Genomic DNA, 14,499 nt, shown 5'->3' with positions numbered 1-14,499 from the left:
CGTGTAGCTTTGGAGACTAACTCCTCTCCTCTACAATTGGATGAACAGGTGAAAGAGATCATCATTATGTTTATGTGCTGCTCACTGTAGTATGCTGTACACTGACAGGCAACAGTACTGTATGCAATCTGTTCTTCATCAGTCTGCCATTCTCTATATTGGTTTACATAAACTATTTTGTTCTTACTGTTGTAATACAAACTAGACCATAAAGGACAAAATAGCATAAGCAAATCTATTTCAGCACCTGCCAGAAACCATTATCATACACTGTATACAGAAGTAAAACATTTGAAACATTGATAAGTAGATATAATAAAATAGGCATAAACACATCACAGCAAAACCATTAATACCACAGAGAATGCATCACTTAGAGGCTTAATATGTCATATCTAGGATTATAAGGCATGTTCCGCCCCCACTTTTAGGCTTATATATAATGTTTGGATAAAGAGTATCTGTAAAGGAAAAAAGTGCCCCTACGGGGTGCTCAACATCTTAGAGAGGCTTCCCCCGTCCTCCTCCACCAGCCCATTGCATTGCTGGGACCCCCTAATACAGGGCTTTTCAACCTTTCCACTAATTGTACCACTTTTATTGCTTGAAAACTTTCAAGTACCACCAGTGTGCCTGCGCAGCAGATTGGATGCAATCGGGCTTGGCTGTTTCTGCTGGAGTCTGAACGGAGAGCAGCTACTGTGCATGCGCACACCGATGAGGAGAACTATGGGGCTCCCAGCACTGGTTCCCATCTACTGAGGAGGAAGGGGGAAACCTCTTTAGGATACAAAGGCCTCCCCTTCCCTGAGGTAAGTACCCCAGGGGGCACTTTTTTCTTACAAGGTACACTTTAAGAAAAAAAGGCATTTGGGAGGGGAAAAGTAGGAGGCATTGGTGGGGGAAAAAACTACAATTAGATTGCTAGCCTACATATTGTCAGTATTGGCAATCTAGAGGTAGATTGCCAATATAGGTAGCCATACAAGTTCCACCCCCCCCCCACGCGCTTAACTATAGGTAGCCTGGCCCCACCACCTGAGAGCTAGGCAGTGACTCACCACAAAGTTTGGAGCCCCCTTGCTCACTCCTTGCTGTGCTGCCCTGCAGAATAGTTCACACCTCAGATCATTGGTAAGCCAGCTGCAGAGAAGAGACAGCCAGGCAAGCGGTGCTCAGTGACAGCGTGTATACTTCAAATGAGCATTGATGTCCCTTTCTGTATCTGCGCCATCACTGTGCACCTGGCTGTCTCCTCCACACTAATCTGAGGTCTGAAGTAAGCCGCAGAGAAGCACAGCAAGGAGCGAGGGAGGGGGAGCCAAACTTTATGGAGGCAGGACAGGACCAGGACAAGTGGCAGGTGGACAAAAAAGTGGCAGGCAAATCTGGTGTGTACCACCTGGCCAACAGCAAAGTACCACCGGTGGCAAGCGTACCACAGGTGCAAAGCCCTGGTCTAGAGAGATTAGCCTGTCTAATTAGGCCTTATCAACAAGTAAACAGCAGGTGTAAATTAGGGTTGTCAGGTGTGCCACTCTATGCCATAGTTTGGGCTAATATGTAAACACAGGAGGTTAACCCTTTTGTGTCCCTAGGACACCAGAAAGTAAACACTGCAGGGTTTTTTGTAAGATTACTGTAAGTTGTAACAAAGAAATGTTTTTCTTTAGAGTTATGATGCTGTTGCTTATCTCCTTAGAGCAGAGAGGAAGCTCTCAGTTTAGGTCCGCTTCAAAAGCTGACTGAACCAACAGGTTTTGGACTAGTCCATCTCCTCACAATGGAGTCTCAGGGTTTCCCTTTATTTTCAAAAGCATTTGCTGAACGGCCATTATTAATTTTAACTGCCAAAATAGTGTGTGAGTAGGGACGCTGGCTGGTCCTATTTTGGCAGTTAGACTTAGCAACTGCCATTTAGGAAATAATTTAAAAAAACAAAGAAAACCCTTTGTATCCCCAATGAGGAACTCGACTAGTCCAAAACATGTTGGTTCTGAAAGATTTTAACTGCTTACTTTTTCACTATAGTGGTCCTTTAAAATGGTAATTTGATAACAACCGGGAAGGTCAGGATGTACTGCTGCATTGCTGAGCTTATTTCAGTAATGTGTCACAAACTCTCATGTGCTGTGCTGTGTTCTGACAATAAACTGCTGTATTCATCTCTGTGCTAAGACACTGCTGTCTCATTTCAATTAATATTGCCATGCAGAGCAAAACATGCGCCATACATTTTTGTAAAGAGAAGTAAATGGTTGGCACTCCAAAAAATTAGTACAGACAGATCTGTCATTCATTCTGTAATTAAGATGATCCAAAATTCCAAAGCAACAAAGTACCTCTTTATCAAGAAAAAAACAGTGCAAGTCCATCTGAAAAACAACTCCGCAACAATAAATCACCATAATGCATAATAAATAAATACATTTGAAGTAGCCCAAGAAAAAGAGGGTCACCATCGTGGAGGAACACCAGTACCCAACACTGAGGTAGAGAATGTGTGGACAAGTTTCAAAGGTGGCTAAACGTGCTGCTAGCCTGGAAAGAGAACCACCCTGAAAGCTGAAGCCAATAAATGGGTCATTAGACTGGGAGCAAGATAAGAAGATAAAACGCCAACATAGGCTTTTTCTTCCACTCCCTCTCTACAGTTATCCATATAATAAATCCTTTTTTTGTATAGCGCTTTTCTCCTGTCGGACTCAAAGCGCTTGCGAGGCAGCCACTAGAGCGCACTCAGTAGGCAGTAGCAGTGTTATGGAGTGTCTTGCCCAAAGAACTCCTTACGGAATAGGTGCTGGCTTACTGAATAGCAAGAGCCAGGATTTGAACCCAGGTCTCCTACGTCAGAGGCAGAGCCCTTAACCATTGCACTATTCAGCCACCATATCTGACACCTGTCACTGTTAGAGATAGCCAGTTTTAAATTGTGCAAATCGTGATGCAAATCTAGCCCCCAAAACACAAAATGAGGTGAAAAATCAACATTTGGAAAAAGATAGTAGAAAAATGGAAGTTGAAAAATGACAGTTGGAAAATGATGGAAGTCAAAAAACAGTTGAAATTTGGCTGTTGGAAAATGACAGTTGAGAAATGGCAGTTGAAAAATGACAGTTGAAAAACAGTTAAAATTTGACAGTTGGAAAATGGCAGTTAAAAAACAACAGTTGAAAAATGACAGTTGGAAAATGGCAGTTAAAATTTGACAGTTGAAAAATGACAGAAAATGGCAGTTGGAAAATAACAGTTGGAAAAAATCAGTTGAAAAATGACAGTTGGAAAATGACAGTTGAAAAATGACAGTTGAAAAATTACAGTTAGAAAATGGCAGCTGGAAAATGGCAGTTAGAAAATGGCAGTTAAAATTTGACAGTTGGAAAATGGCAGTTGGAAAATGGCAGTTACAAAATGGCAGCTGGAAAATGGCAGTTAGAAAATGGCAGTTGGAAAAATGGCAGTTAAAATGTGACAGTTAGAAAATCACAGTTGGAAAATGGCAGTTAAAATTTGACAGTTGGAAAATGGCAGTTAAAAAACAACAGTTGAAAAATGATATTTAGAAAATGGCAGTTAGAAAATGGCAGTTGAAAAATGCCAGTTGGAAAATGGCGTTCAACTTTTAACTGCCATTTTCCAACTGTCATTTTTTAACTGCCATTTCCAACTGTCAAATTTTAACTGCCATTTTCCAACTGTCATTTTCCAACTGCCATTTTCCAACTGTCATTTTTCAACTGCCATCTTCCAACTGCCATTTTTCAACTGCCATTTTCTAACTGCCATTTTTCAACTGCCCTTTTCTAACTGTCTTATTTAAACTGTCATTTTCCAACTGTCAAATTTCAACTATTTAAAGGACCACTACAGTGAAAAAAATGAGCAGTTGAAGGAGAAATTAAGTGAGAGGCGTATTGAGGCTGCCATATTTATTTCCTTTTAAGCAATGCAAGTTACCTGGCTATCATGCTGATGCCTCTAATACTTTTAGCCACAGCTCCTGAACAAGCACATGCAGATCAGGTGTTTCTGACATTATTGTCAGATCTGACAAGGTTAGCTGCATGCTTGTTTCTGGTGTGATTCAGACACTTCTGCAGAGACATAGATCAGCAGGGCTGCCAGTCAACTCATATAGTTTAAAGTGAACCTCCAGGCTAAAAATCGACTCAGCAGAACTGAAAAGGCTTTGGTGTTTCTTTAACAGTTTCACAGCATCAGAACTTTGTTTCTCTTATACAAGCCTCATTTTTAGCCTCACAGAAGAAAACTGCCCGGGCATTTTTCCCTTGATGCTGTGCAAAGCATGATGGGATTTCTGATGTTGTTGTTCTCGTTCTGCCTTTTTGGTGCAATTTTTTTTACATTTTGAACTTGTACATTTGAAGCCTAGCGCATGCAGCTGGGAGGGGTTATCAGGACACAGGACAGTTGGAACTGTGTCTTATGCTCCCTGTCACCTCCTTTCAACCAAAAAGATGGCTGCCCCCATGACAAAGATGGCAACCCCCATGAATCACAAACATTTGCCTGTACTTTTAAAACAGGGTGGGTAAAAAATTATATTACCAATCTATTCTAATTAACATAACTAATGTAACTTAATGACAGTATGTTTGTTTAGGCTGAAGTTCCCCTTTAAAAGGAAATTAATATAGCAGCCACCGTATTCTCACTTAAAAGAAGTTTTTTGCATCCTAGGAATCAAACAAGCTGACACTTACCTGGGGCTTCTATCGGCCCCCTGCAGCGGTAATGTCCCACGCCGTCCTCTTTCGATGCTCCGTTCCTCGCCGCCAGTCCTGGTGTAATCCCACAAGTTATTGCACACTGCTGCTGTGCAGTAAGCTCCCGATGACGCAGGCAGGAGCTAACATTATTGGTCTGTTTAGACGAATATTAAACCGGGACCGGCGGCGGGAAACGGAGCATCGTAGGAGTGTCAGCTTGTTTGATTGATTTTTAGAATCCCACAGAACCTCTTCAAAGAAGACCTAAACTCAAGCACTGCAGTCAAGGAAAACAAATACTACTGCGCATGCGCACACACCGACAAGGAGAAATTTGGGGCTCCCAGAGCTGGATCTCTTCTACTGAGGAGGAAGGGGGAAACCTCTTTAGGATACAAAGGCCTCCCCTTCCCTGAGGTAAGTACCCCCTGGGGCACTTTTTTCTTAAAGGTACACTTTAAGAAGAGGGCATATGGGAGGGGAAAAGTAGGGGGCATTGGTGGAGAAAACGACTAAAATTAGATTGCAAGCCTACATATTGTCAGTATTGGCAATCTGTAGGTAGATTGCCAATATAGGTAGCCTTGCAAGTTCCTCTCTTTCCCCTCCCCCGCATACATATGAACTGCCCACCGGGAGACTTGGGCGCAGGATACAGCTGGTATACGGCTATTGCTGGAAGCCGAATTGCAGTGTTTTAAAAGCAACTTCAGCACTGTCTTCTGATGGCGCAGAAGTTACTGACTGTGCGCTGCTATAGCCGTAAATTCCCATCTCGGCCAATGATGGTGCCGGCTGCGCCCAAATCTCCTGCACTGTTATTACAGAGCTTGCCCCCCCCCCCTGCATAATTATAGGTAGCCTAGTCCCACCATCAGAGAGCTGAGAGCTAGGCAGTGACTCACCACAAAGTTCAGCTCCCCCCTTGCTCACTCCTTGCTGTGCTGCCCTGTGGAATAGTTCACACCTCAGATCATCGGTAAGCCAGCAGCAGAGAATTGACAGGCAGGCAAACGGTGCATGGTGACGGCGCGTATACTTCAAATACAGGAAGTGAGCAGTGATGTCCCTTTCTGTATCTGCGCCATCACTGTGCACTATTTGCCTGGCTGTCTCTTCCCCACTGATCTGAGGTCTGAAGTATGCTGCAGAGCAGCACAGCAAGGAGCGAGGGAGGAGGAGCCAAACTTTGTGGAGGCAGGACAGGACCAGGACAAGTGGCATGCGGGCAATAAAGTGGCAGGCAAACCTGGTGTGTACCACCTGGCCAACAGCAAAGTACCACCTGTTTTACGTGTACCACAGGTTGAATAGCCTTGCCCTAATAGACAGCTTGCACATGAGCAGTTAGACTCGTTTGAGTCTAACGCCAAGCCCAATCGAGTCTGTCTGCACCTGCATTAGTCTATTAGACTCAGCTTTTTCTTCCTGAGCCCAAGCGGATCTGTGCTACTGCGCAGGTACAGTGCAACTTCATCCGGATTCTCATTGTTGGATCAGCCTTGCTGAGAGGGACGGGGGAAGCCTCTCTAGGACCCAGATGCTTATCTCCCGAGGTAAGTATCCAAAAAAGGTTGTAGCAAACCTCACAGGATTACTTTAAAGGCATACTGTAGGGGGGTCAGGGGAAAATGAGTTGAACTTACCCGGGGCTTCTAACGGTCCCCCGCAGACATCCTGTGTTGGCGCAGCCACTCACCGATGCTCCGGCCCCGCCTCCGGTTCACTTCTGGAATTTCAGACTTTAAAGTCTGAAAACCAGTGCGCCTGCTTTGCCGTGTCCTCAATCCCGCTGATGTCATCAAGAGCGCACAGCACAGGCCCAGTATGGTCTGTGTCTGAGCAGTACACTCCTGGTGACATCAGTGGGAGCGAGGACACGGGCGTGCAGGCACAGTGGTTTTCTGACTTTAAAGTCAGAAATTCCAGAAGTGAACTGGAGGCGGGGCCGGAGCATCGGTGAGTGGCTGCGCCAACACAGGATGCCTGCGGGGGACCATTAGAAGCCCCGGGTAAGTTCAGCTCATTTTCCCCCGACCCCCCTACAGTAACCCTTTAAAGATTATGCCATGATTGGCTATCATACTGTATGCACTGCTTCTCTATATCATAGTGCAAGGTTGCAAGATATGTGGCGCAGAGTCCCAGTGGGTGTGAAGTACACCCATGTTTCATCAAAATGTATTCTTTTCAGTGGGACATCTTCCAAATAATGGATATCCTGTTCAGTGAGGTGGTGTATAAAGTAATGATCATGTTCATTAAAGGGGTTCTCTGGCATGTCTAAAAAAAAGCTAAAACTGACACTTACCTGGGGCTTCTATTGGCCCACTGCAGCTGTCATGTGCTGTGCCGTCCTCCTACGATCTTCTGTTCCCCGCCGCCGGTAAGCTGCTAATTATTCGTCTAACTAGACGAATAGACTTGCAGCTGCGCGGCCTTGACCACCCCCATGTTCTCTCCCCCGCACATCATCGGGAGCTTACTGCACAGGCATAGTACGAAGTTTTCTTGTACTTCGCCTGCACAGTAAGCTCCCGATGACGTGTGTGGGAGTGAGCACGTGTGCGGCCACGGCCAAGCAGCCACAGTTCCAATTGTCTAGTTAGCCAAATAATTAGACCGGTGCCGTTGGCGGTGAATGGAAGATCATAGGAGGACGGTGCGGGACATGACAGCTGCAGGGGGCTGATAGAAACCGCAAGTAAATCTCAGTTTTAGTTTTTTTAGACATCCCACAGAACCCCTTTAAGCCGTAGTAGTTAATCAGATCTGAATTTACAGAAATTAGATTAATGAATGAAGTAAAGATGTTTTATGAATACTTGCTAAGAGTTACTGCAATTAACACACAATTTTGCAAGTGCTCAGAAAGGAAAGGATTAATAGCATCACTTTCAAAGAAATATAAAAAATGTATTTACTTTATGAATATTTGTATTAGTGCAGATTATTATTTACAGTTAGCTGCAGTTATAGAACCAATATATTTCTACCAACAATCTTCAGAATTTACTACTACTCAAATATCATAAACACTTTTATACTATAGAATGCACAGGAAAATCAGATGAGTTTCATATTAGATCGCTGACTCATCTCACAATTCATATACTGTGTATTTCTTTTTGTAACATTGGCATCACATACATACTTAATTTTCAACACAATAAAATACACCTTAGTGGGCTTAACATTCTAAAGTAAGATTTATTCTTCCAGTTACAGCATTCACCCTTCCTTATGCCAGCAAAATGATAATCACTTCCTCATAAAGACTGCTTGTGCACTATGTAGATGTTCTCCAAGATGCAGGTTTTTTGGGGGGCTCTTCCACATGGACAGATGACAGCAGTGCAGTTAACTGCCTGTCAGATGCTCCTGTTCATTTGCCGGATGCTACAGCCAGCTGCAAAAGTTGCCCTGTTCACACTTGCGGTTCTCTGCCAAACGGATCGGATGACCTGACCGGATCCGGACTGGATCCAGATCGGAACCGTACGGTTCTGATCCGGATCCGATCCGGATCCGGTCAGTTTGCATCAGGTGTTCATCAGGATGCGATCCGGATCCGTTTGGCAAAAGATAGTAGAAATAAAATAAAAATGTTGGGGTCTGGGAGGTCAGCAGAAGGTGGACCTGTGGAATCAGGCCCTCCGCTGTTTAGCACTCACCTCCACCTCCGACATACTGCCAACATCTCCAGCACGTTTAAAGTCACTGCTGCTCCACTCCAAAATGCTTGCCCATGTGTCCCCATCCAAAATCGCCGCTACAATACGCATAGGAAGTGGGGTAGAACATCCGGATTTTATAGCCAGTGTGTTGTGCGCTCTCCGGTTCTCATTGGTTTGTATTGGCCGGATGGTGCAGTCCGGCTCCGCTCCGGATACGTCTGCCGGAGGAGCCGGACCAAAAAATAGCGCATGTTGGGTCTTACGCCGGAGTCCGGTCCGGATCCGGTCCGGACAAAACGGACGCATGTGAACGGATGCATAGACTTTCATTGCTATGCCGTGCGTCCGTTCCGTCCGTTCCGCATGCGGTCCGGCTCCGGCGCGGCGATTCCGGACGGCGACCGCTAATGTGAACCGGGCCTAACACTGGTGGTCATCTTATTAAGGTACATCTGAGTGGGCAGCACTTGTAACATTTTGTTACTGAACAGTTACAAACAGCCCCATTCAGTTGCTTTATAATGAAATCGGAAAGGTAAATCAGACGAATTGGGCATGATGCCCCTTCAGTTGCATTATAGTACCATTATAACACAGATCAGGTGAATTGGGCATGAAGCTACTTGGCTACATTGGGCGCCTACCATAGACTGCAGCTGAGAGCCGATAGCAGATTTTCCGCTAAAGTGCATAGTGTAGGTCAGGTTAGGTTAGTGTTAGACATATCGGTACAGATCGAAGATTTGGCCAAATAGTATAATATAACATTACCAATAATATCATTATCAGGATCACCCAGCGCACAAGCAATCAAACACTTGCTAATATTATTTCATGCCCAATTCACCTAATCCTATTCAATATATACTCCTTGAAAGTGCTCACTCCTGGCAATTGGATGGATAAAAAGCATGTTAAAAGCAGCAGTGTTTTGCCACCTGTCTGTAAAATTTTTCCTCAGTTATGAAAAAAGATGATTGAAAACTCTGAAAAATTAGCTTGGGCCTCAAAATCAACAATCTATCCCAGACCATTCGATCGTCTGAAAAATTGTACAGAAATTCCCACCCCCGATCCAGTTTTATTAAATAAAAAAAAGTTTCAAATTTTCTGCACAACTGATCACTTTTATCAAATTCCTGTAAAATTGGATCTTTTTTATTGTATCACGTGGGCCACCTTGAGGGTGATCAATAAACTAATAGCAATGTACAGCACAAAAATATGAAAGGCAAAATTATACTTTTTTCATATTTACATAGTTAGCTAAGTTCTTTTTTTTTATCTACTTTACTTGATTTGAAAGTTGGAGGTTGAACTTGATGGTTGCATGTCTTTGTTCAGTCTAGATAACTGTAACTATGGACTTGGCAGGCTATTACTTTGGACTCAAAGGAGTAAAGAATTTCAAATTTCAAATTAATGTGGCAGGTTTCTACCTTTTCACTGCTGTCCCTATGGTTGTATCCATATCTGATCAGCAAATGCGAGAAGAGTGTGAGAGTGTGTGCACACGCAGTACAATGCATGCCTGAATTAATGCTTTCTGTGCTCTGTTGCATGGTCATGTTCAAGGCTTAATATATAATAAATAAATATATATATATATATATATATATATATATATATATATATATATATACACACACACACACACACACACACACACACACACACACTACCAAAATTACCTCCCGTTTCATAACGGGTGTTAAGCAACATGCCGTCCATGCTGTGTCATATACAGTTGTGTTGTGTGCGCATGCTCGTAACATCATATGCGTGCACATGGGTAAGACCCCCTGCGTGCACATGGTGCCGGTCATGACTGCTGCTCTAAGTCCGCCAACTGCCACTTGCCACGCATACGCAGCAGGCACCCCAGATGCATGGACACAAGGACAGGGAGATTATTATTTATGAAATATACAGTGGGATGCGAAAGTTTGGGTAACCTTGTTAATTGTCATGATTTTCCTATATAAATCTTTGGTTGTTATGGTAAACAATGTCAGTTAAATATATCATATAGGAGACACACACAGTGATATTTGAGAAGTGAAATGAAGTTTATTGGATTTACAGAAAGTGTGCAATAATTGTTTAAATAAAATTAGGCAGGTGCATACATTTGGGCATGTAATTTTATTGTTTTTGTTTGTTTGTTTATTGTTCTTGCCTCTTGCACATCGTTTAGTATCTTTTGGGAGACACCTATGCCATTTCCCATCAAAAAAGTATTTGCTAGTTGAATAAAAGTAACTTAAAGTCAAAATTTGCCAAGGATTATGACTAATTATGGGCAGCACTATATATATATATATATATATATATATACACACACACATATATATATATATATATATATATGTATATACATACAGTGGGATGCGAAAGTTTGGGCAACCTTGTTAATCGCCATGATTTTCCTGTGTAAATCGTTGGTTGTTAAGATAAAACATGTCAGTTGAATATATCATATAGGAGACACACACAGTGACATTTGAGAAGTAAAATTAAGTTTATTGGATTTCTAGAAAGTGTGCAATAATTGTTTATACAAAATTAGGCAGGTGCATAAATGTGGGCACTGTTGTCATTTTATTGATTCCAAAACCTTTACAACTAATTATTGGAACTCAAATTGGCATGGTAAGCTCAGTGACCCCTGACCTACATACACAGGTGAATCCAATTATGAGAAAGAGTATTTAAGAGGGTCGATTGTAAGTTTCCCTCCTCTTTTAATTTTCTCTGAAGAGTAGCGACATATGGGTCTCAATACAACTCTCAAATGACCTGAATATAAAGATTGTTCACCATCATGGTTTAGGGGAAGGATACAGATAGCTGTCCCAGAGATTTCAGCTGTCTGATTCCACAGTTAGGAACATATTGAGAAAATGGAAGACCACAGGCTCAATTCAAGTTAAGGCTCGAAGTGATAGACCAAGAAAAATTTTAGATAGATAGAAGCGACGAATGGTGAGAACAGTCAGAGTCAACCCACAGAACAGCACCAAATACCTACAACATAATCTTGCTGCAGATGGAGTCACTGTGCATCATTCAAAATCATTCAATCATTCAGCGCACTTTACACAAGAAGATGCTGTATGCAAGAGTGATGCAGAGGAAGCCTTTTCTCCGCCCACAGCACAAACAGAGCCCAATGAGGTACGCTAAAGCACATTTGGACAAGCCAGATTTATTTTGAAATAAGGTGCTGTGGACTGATGAAACTAAAATTGAGTTATTTGGGCATAACAAGGGGTGGTATGCATGGAGGAAAAAGAACACAGCAGTCCAAGAAAAACAACTGCTACCTACAGTAAAATATGGTGGTGGTTCCATCATGCTGTGGGTCTGTGGGGCCAGTGCATGGACTGGGAATCTTGTCAAAGTTGAGGGACGCATGGATTCCACTCAGTATCAGCAGATTCTGGAAACCAGTGTCCAGGTATCAGTGACAAAGCTGAAGCTGTGCCAGGGCTGGATCTTTCAACAAGACAAATATCCTAAACACTGCTCAAAATCCACTAAGGCATTCATGCAGAGGAACAAGTACAACGTTCTGGAATGGCCATGTCAGTCCCCACACCTGAATATAATTGAAAATCTGTGGTATGAGTTAAAGTGAGCTGTCCATGCTCGGAAGCCATCAAACCTGAATGAACTAGAGATGTTTTGTAAAGAGGAATGGTCCAAAATACCTTCAACCAGAATCCAGACTCTCATTGGAACCTACAGGAAGCGTTTAGAGGCAGTAATTTCTGCAAAAGGATGATCTACTAAATATTGATTTCATTTATTTTTTTGTGGTGCCCAAATTCATGCACCTGCCTAATTTTGTTGAAACAATTATTGCACACTTTCTGTAAATCCAATAAACTTCATTTCACTTCTCAAATATCACTGTGTGTGTCTCCTATATGATATATTTAACTGACATTTTTATCTAATTTATTTGACAACCAACAATTTATACAGGAAAACCATAATGATTAACAAGGTCTCCCGAACTTTCGCACCCCACTGTATATACTGTATATACTGTATATACTGTATATGGCTGCTTGAATAATAGTAAGTATTTTTATGACTTTTAAACTGTTTTATAAACTAGGTAACATGATCGCCCCTTGACTGCATACTATATTTAATTGACTAATCAAGTTTTCCAATCTTAGTTATGTGCAAACTGAAATATACAATCTCAAGGACATTATTAAGTGCAGAATAGTAACTCAGGTGTTTGTTTACTACCATAATCTACATCTCTGTAACTTCCCGTAAAAAAAGTTCAAACTCATTTATAATTACAATGAAGAAAAATATATTCAATCTCAAAAATGCAGTAACATATGTTAACAATAATTTGTATTTAATTCTAAGATTCCAATTCATCTTTTTTATCTTTTTTTGTTTTGTTTACTGTAGGGTGTAGCAGTGTAGGTGACTTGTATGTAGGCACTACTGACCAGTGTGGGACAAGCACTGCTAAATCTGATCTACCAAAAATTTTACTATATTAAGCAGGTAGCTAGAGATCTACAGTACCTAATTGGGATCACAAGTAAAATATTTTCCAGGAATCAAAAAGCATCACACATATGTGCGTACACACACACACACAAGGGTTATTACTGTTTGTAACACACTGAAGTCCAATTATTTTGTATCTATAGGTTCTGTCACACTTCAGTCATAGAATGATTCCACCAATCAACAGTCTTTATATGACAGGACAGAGAGTCTCCAGTCAGCCCTTTATTGCCTTTTACATGGTAAAATCTACACAGTTCAGGGCTACCTATGTGTCGTGTGACTTTTTGAAGCATAAGTATAACAGAGTCATATCTACATGATGTTATGTGAACAGTATTAGACAAATACAATGTCATAACTGTTGACTTGTACCCTTTTTTTTGATATAGGCTGAAATAAATGAACTCTTGTTTTTTTTTTTGTTTTTTTTTTTGGTAGTTTGCTGCATTTGTGTCAGTATAACAAGTCTCATAAAAAAATCAAACTCTTATGAAGACCATCAAGAAGGTCTCAAAAAAGATCAAATATTTATGGAGTTGCCCATGAATGGTGTGCCTATTCAGAGAGAAAAATGTCTATTTTGACATAATCCGTCTGTCTATTATTCATTTATTTAATTTCATTATTAAAATGATGGACAATATTCAAACGTTCAGACAACTTTTACGTAGAGCTGATTGGGACAGTAACTAGTAGGTGTGGAATATTTGACTCTTGACTGGAATATTTGACTCTGCCAGAAATCTGATAGGGATCGAAAGTATTGATTGATGTATGTAATTGATATTTCCCGATCAGCATTTTCAGTAATGCACTGCCAGGCAATATTAATCAGAAACTGCTTAGGGTCTTGTGGATCATTCATAGGAGATCTCCTGCATCATGTGAACAGACAGCAGAACAAGCTTTAATACATTCACTTAACACTACTTTTGCTACTGGTGAATACCTGACAAGTACCAGAGAATTAAGTCCAATGAGAAGAACATATACTGCATTACATCAAATAACATTGATCATGTAACTCTGCATAAAGGCACAGTGTTTCTCAGAAGAGAACTAAGCATCTGTACAAATTTTTGTCACCAAATATAAAAGATACAAAAAACTCCCTACTTGTTTTTGGCTAATTAAACAGAAGTCAAAGACTCTTTTTTACAAACGGTTAACCATTCAGCAAAAATAATATAGTAAAAAAAAAACTAATGCCTTTGGACTTACCCATATCTCCAATGAACACAGTAGCAAGTGCGAACAGGAGAAACATCCCTTCTTCCCTGTAAAAGCTGCCAGAGACTGAACTCCAGGAGTGCAGGGAATAGAAGAGAGGAAGGAGGAGGTGTGGTGATTGAGGCTCCAAGCAGTCCCTTTCCCTACACATACTGCTACAGTATGTCACCATACACAGCACAGAGAGATGCAGCTGTACAGCTCAGCACCTGTGTATTACATGGCTGGAAGAGCATCAGTACATTGCTCATTACTGATCACTCTGTACGCATTATTACATGGAACACATTTTTCTTTCTTAAAATCATATATTT

General features: G+C 41.6%; 1 protein-coding gene across 3 annotated transcripts in view; it reads right to left on the bottom strand.

The window, feature by feature from the left end:
* The window catches only part of LOC137527183 (relaxin receptor 1-like), a 467,519-nt gene extending 453,280 nt beyond the window's left edge, over positions 1–14,239 (bottom strand). For 2 of the 3 annotated variants that reach the window (XM_068247656.1, XM_068247657.1), the window contains exon 1: positions 14,177–14,239. In XM_068247656.1, coding sequence (XP_068103757.1) covers positions 14,177–14,222 — 46 coding nt within the window. In that variant the 5' untranslated portion in view covers positions 14,223–14,239. The remainder of the gene's footprint in view (positions 1–14,176) is intronic. The other variant, XM_068247658.1, reaches the window with a different exon arrangement.
* Positions 14,240–14,499: the final 260 nt, after the last annotated feature.

The sequence above is a fragment of the Hyperolius riggenbachi genome, chromosome 8, assembly GCF_040937935.1.
Source record: "Hyperolius riggenbachi isolate aHypRig1 chromosome 8, aHypRig1.pri, whole genome shotgun sequence".
In the NCBI taxonomy this organism is placed as follows: Eukaryota; Metazoa; Chordata; class Amphibia; order Anura; family Hyperoliidae; genus Hyperolius; species Hyperolius riggenbachi.
This window is presented reverse-complemented; position numbering and strand designations above follow the sequence as displayed.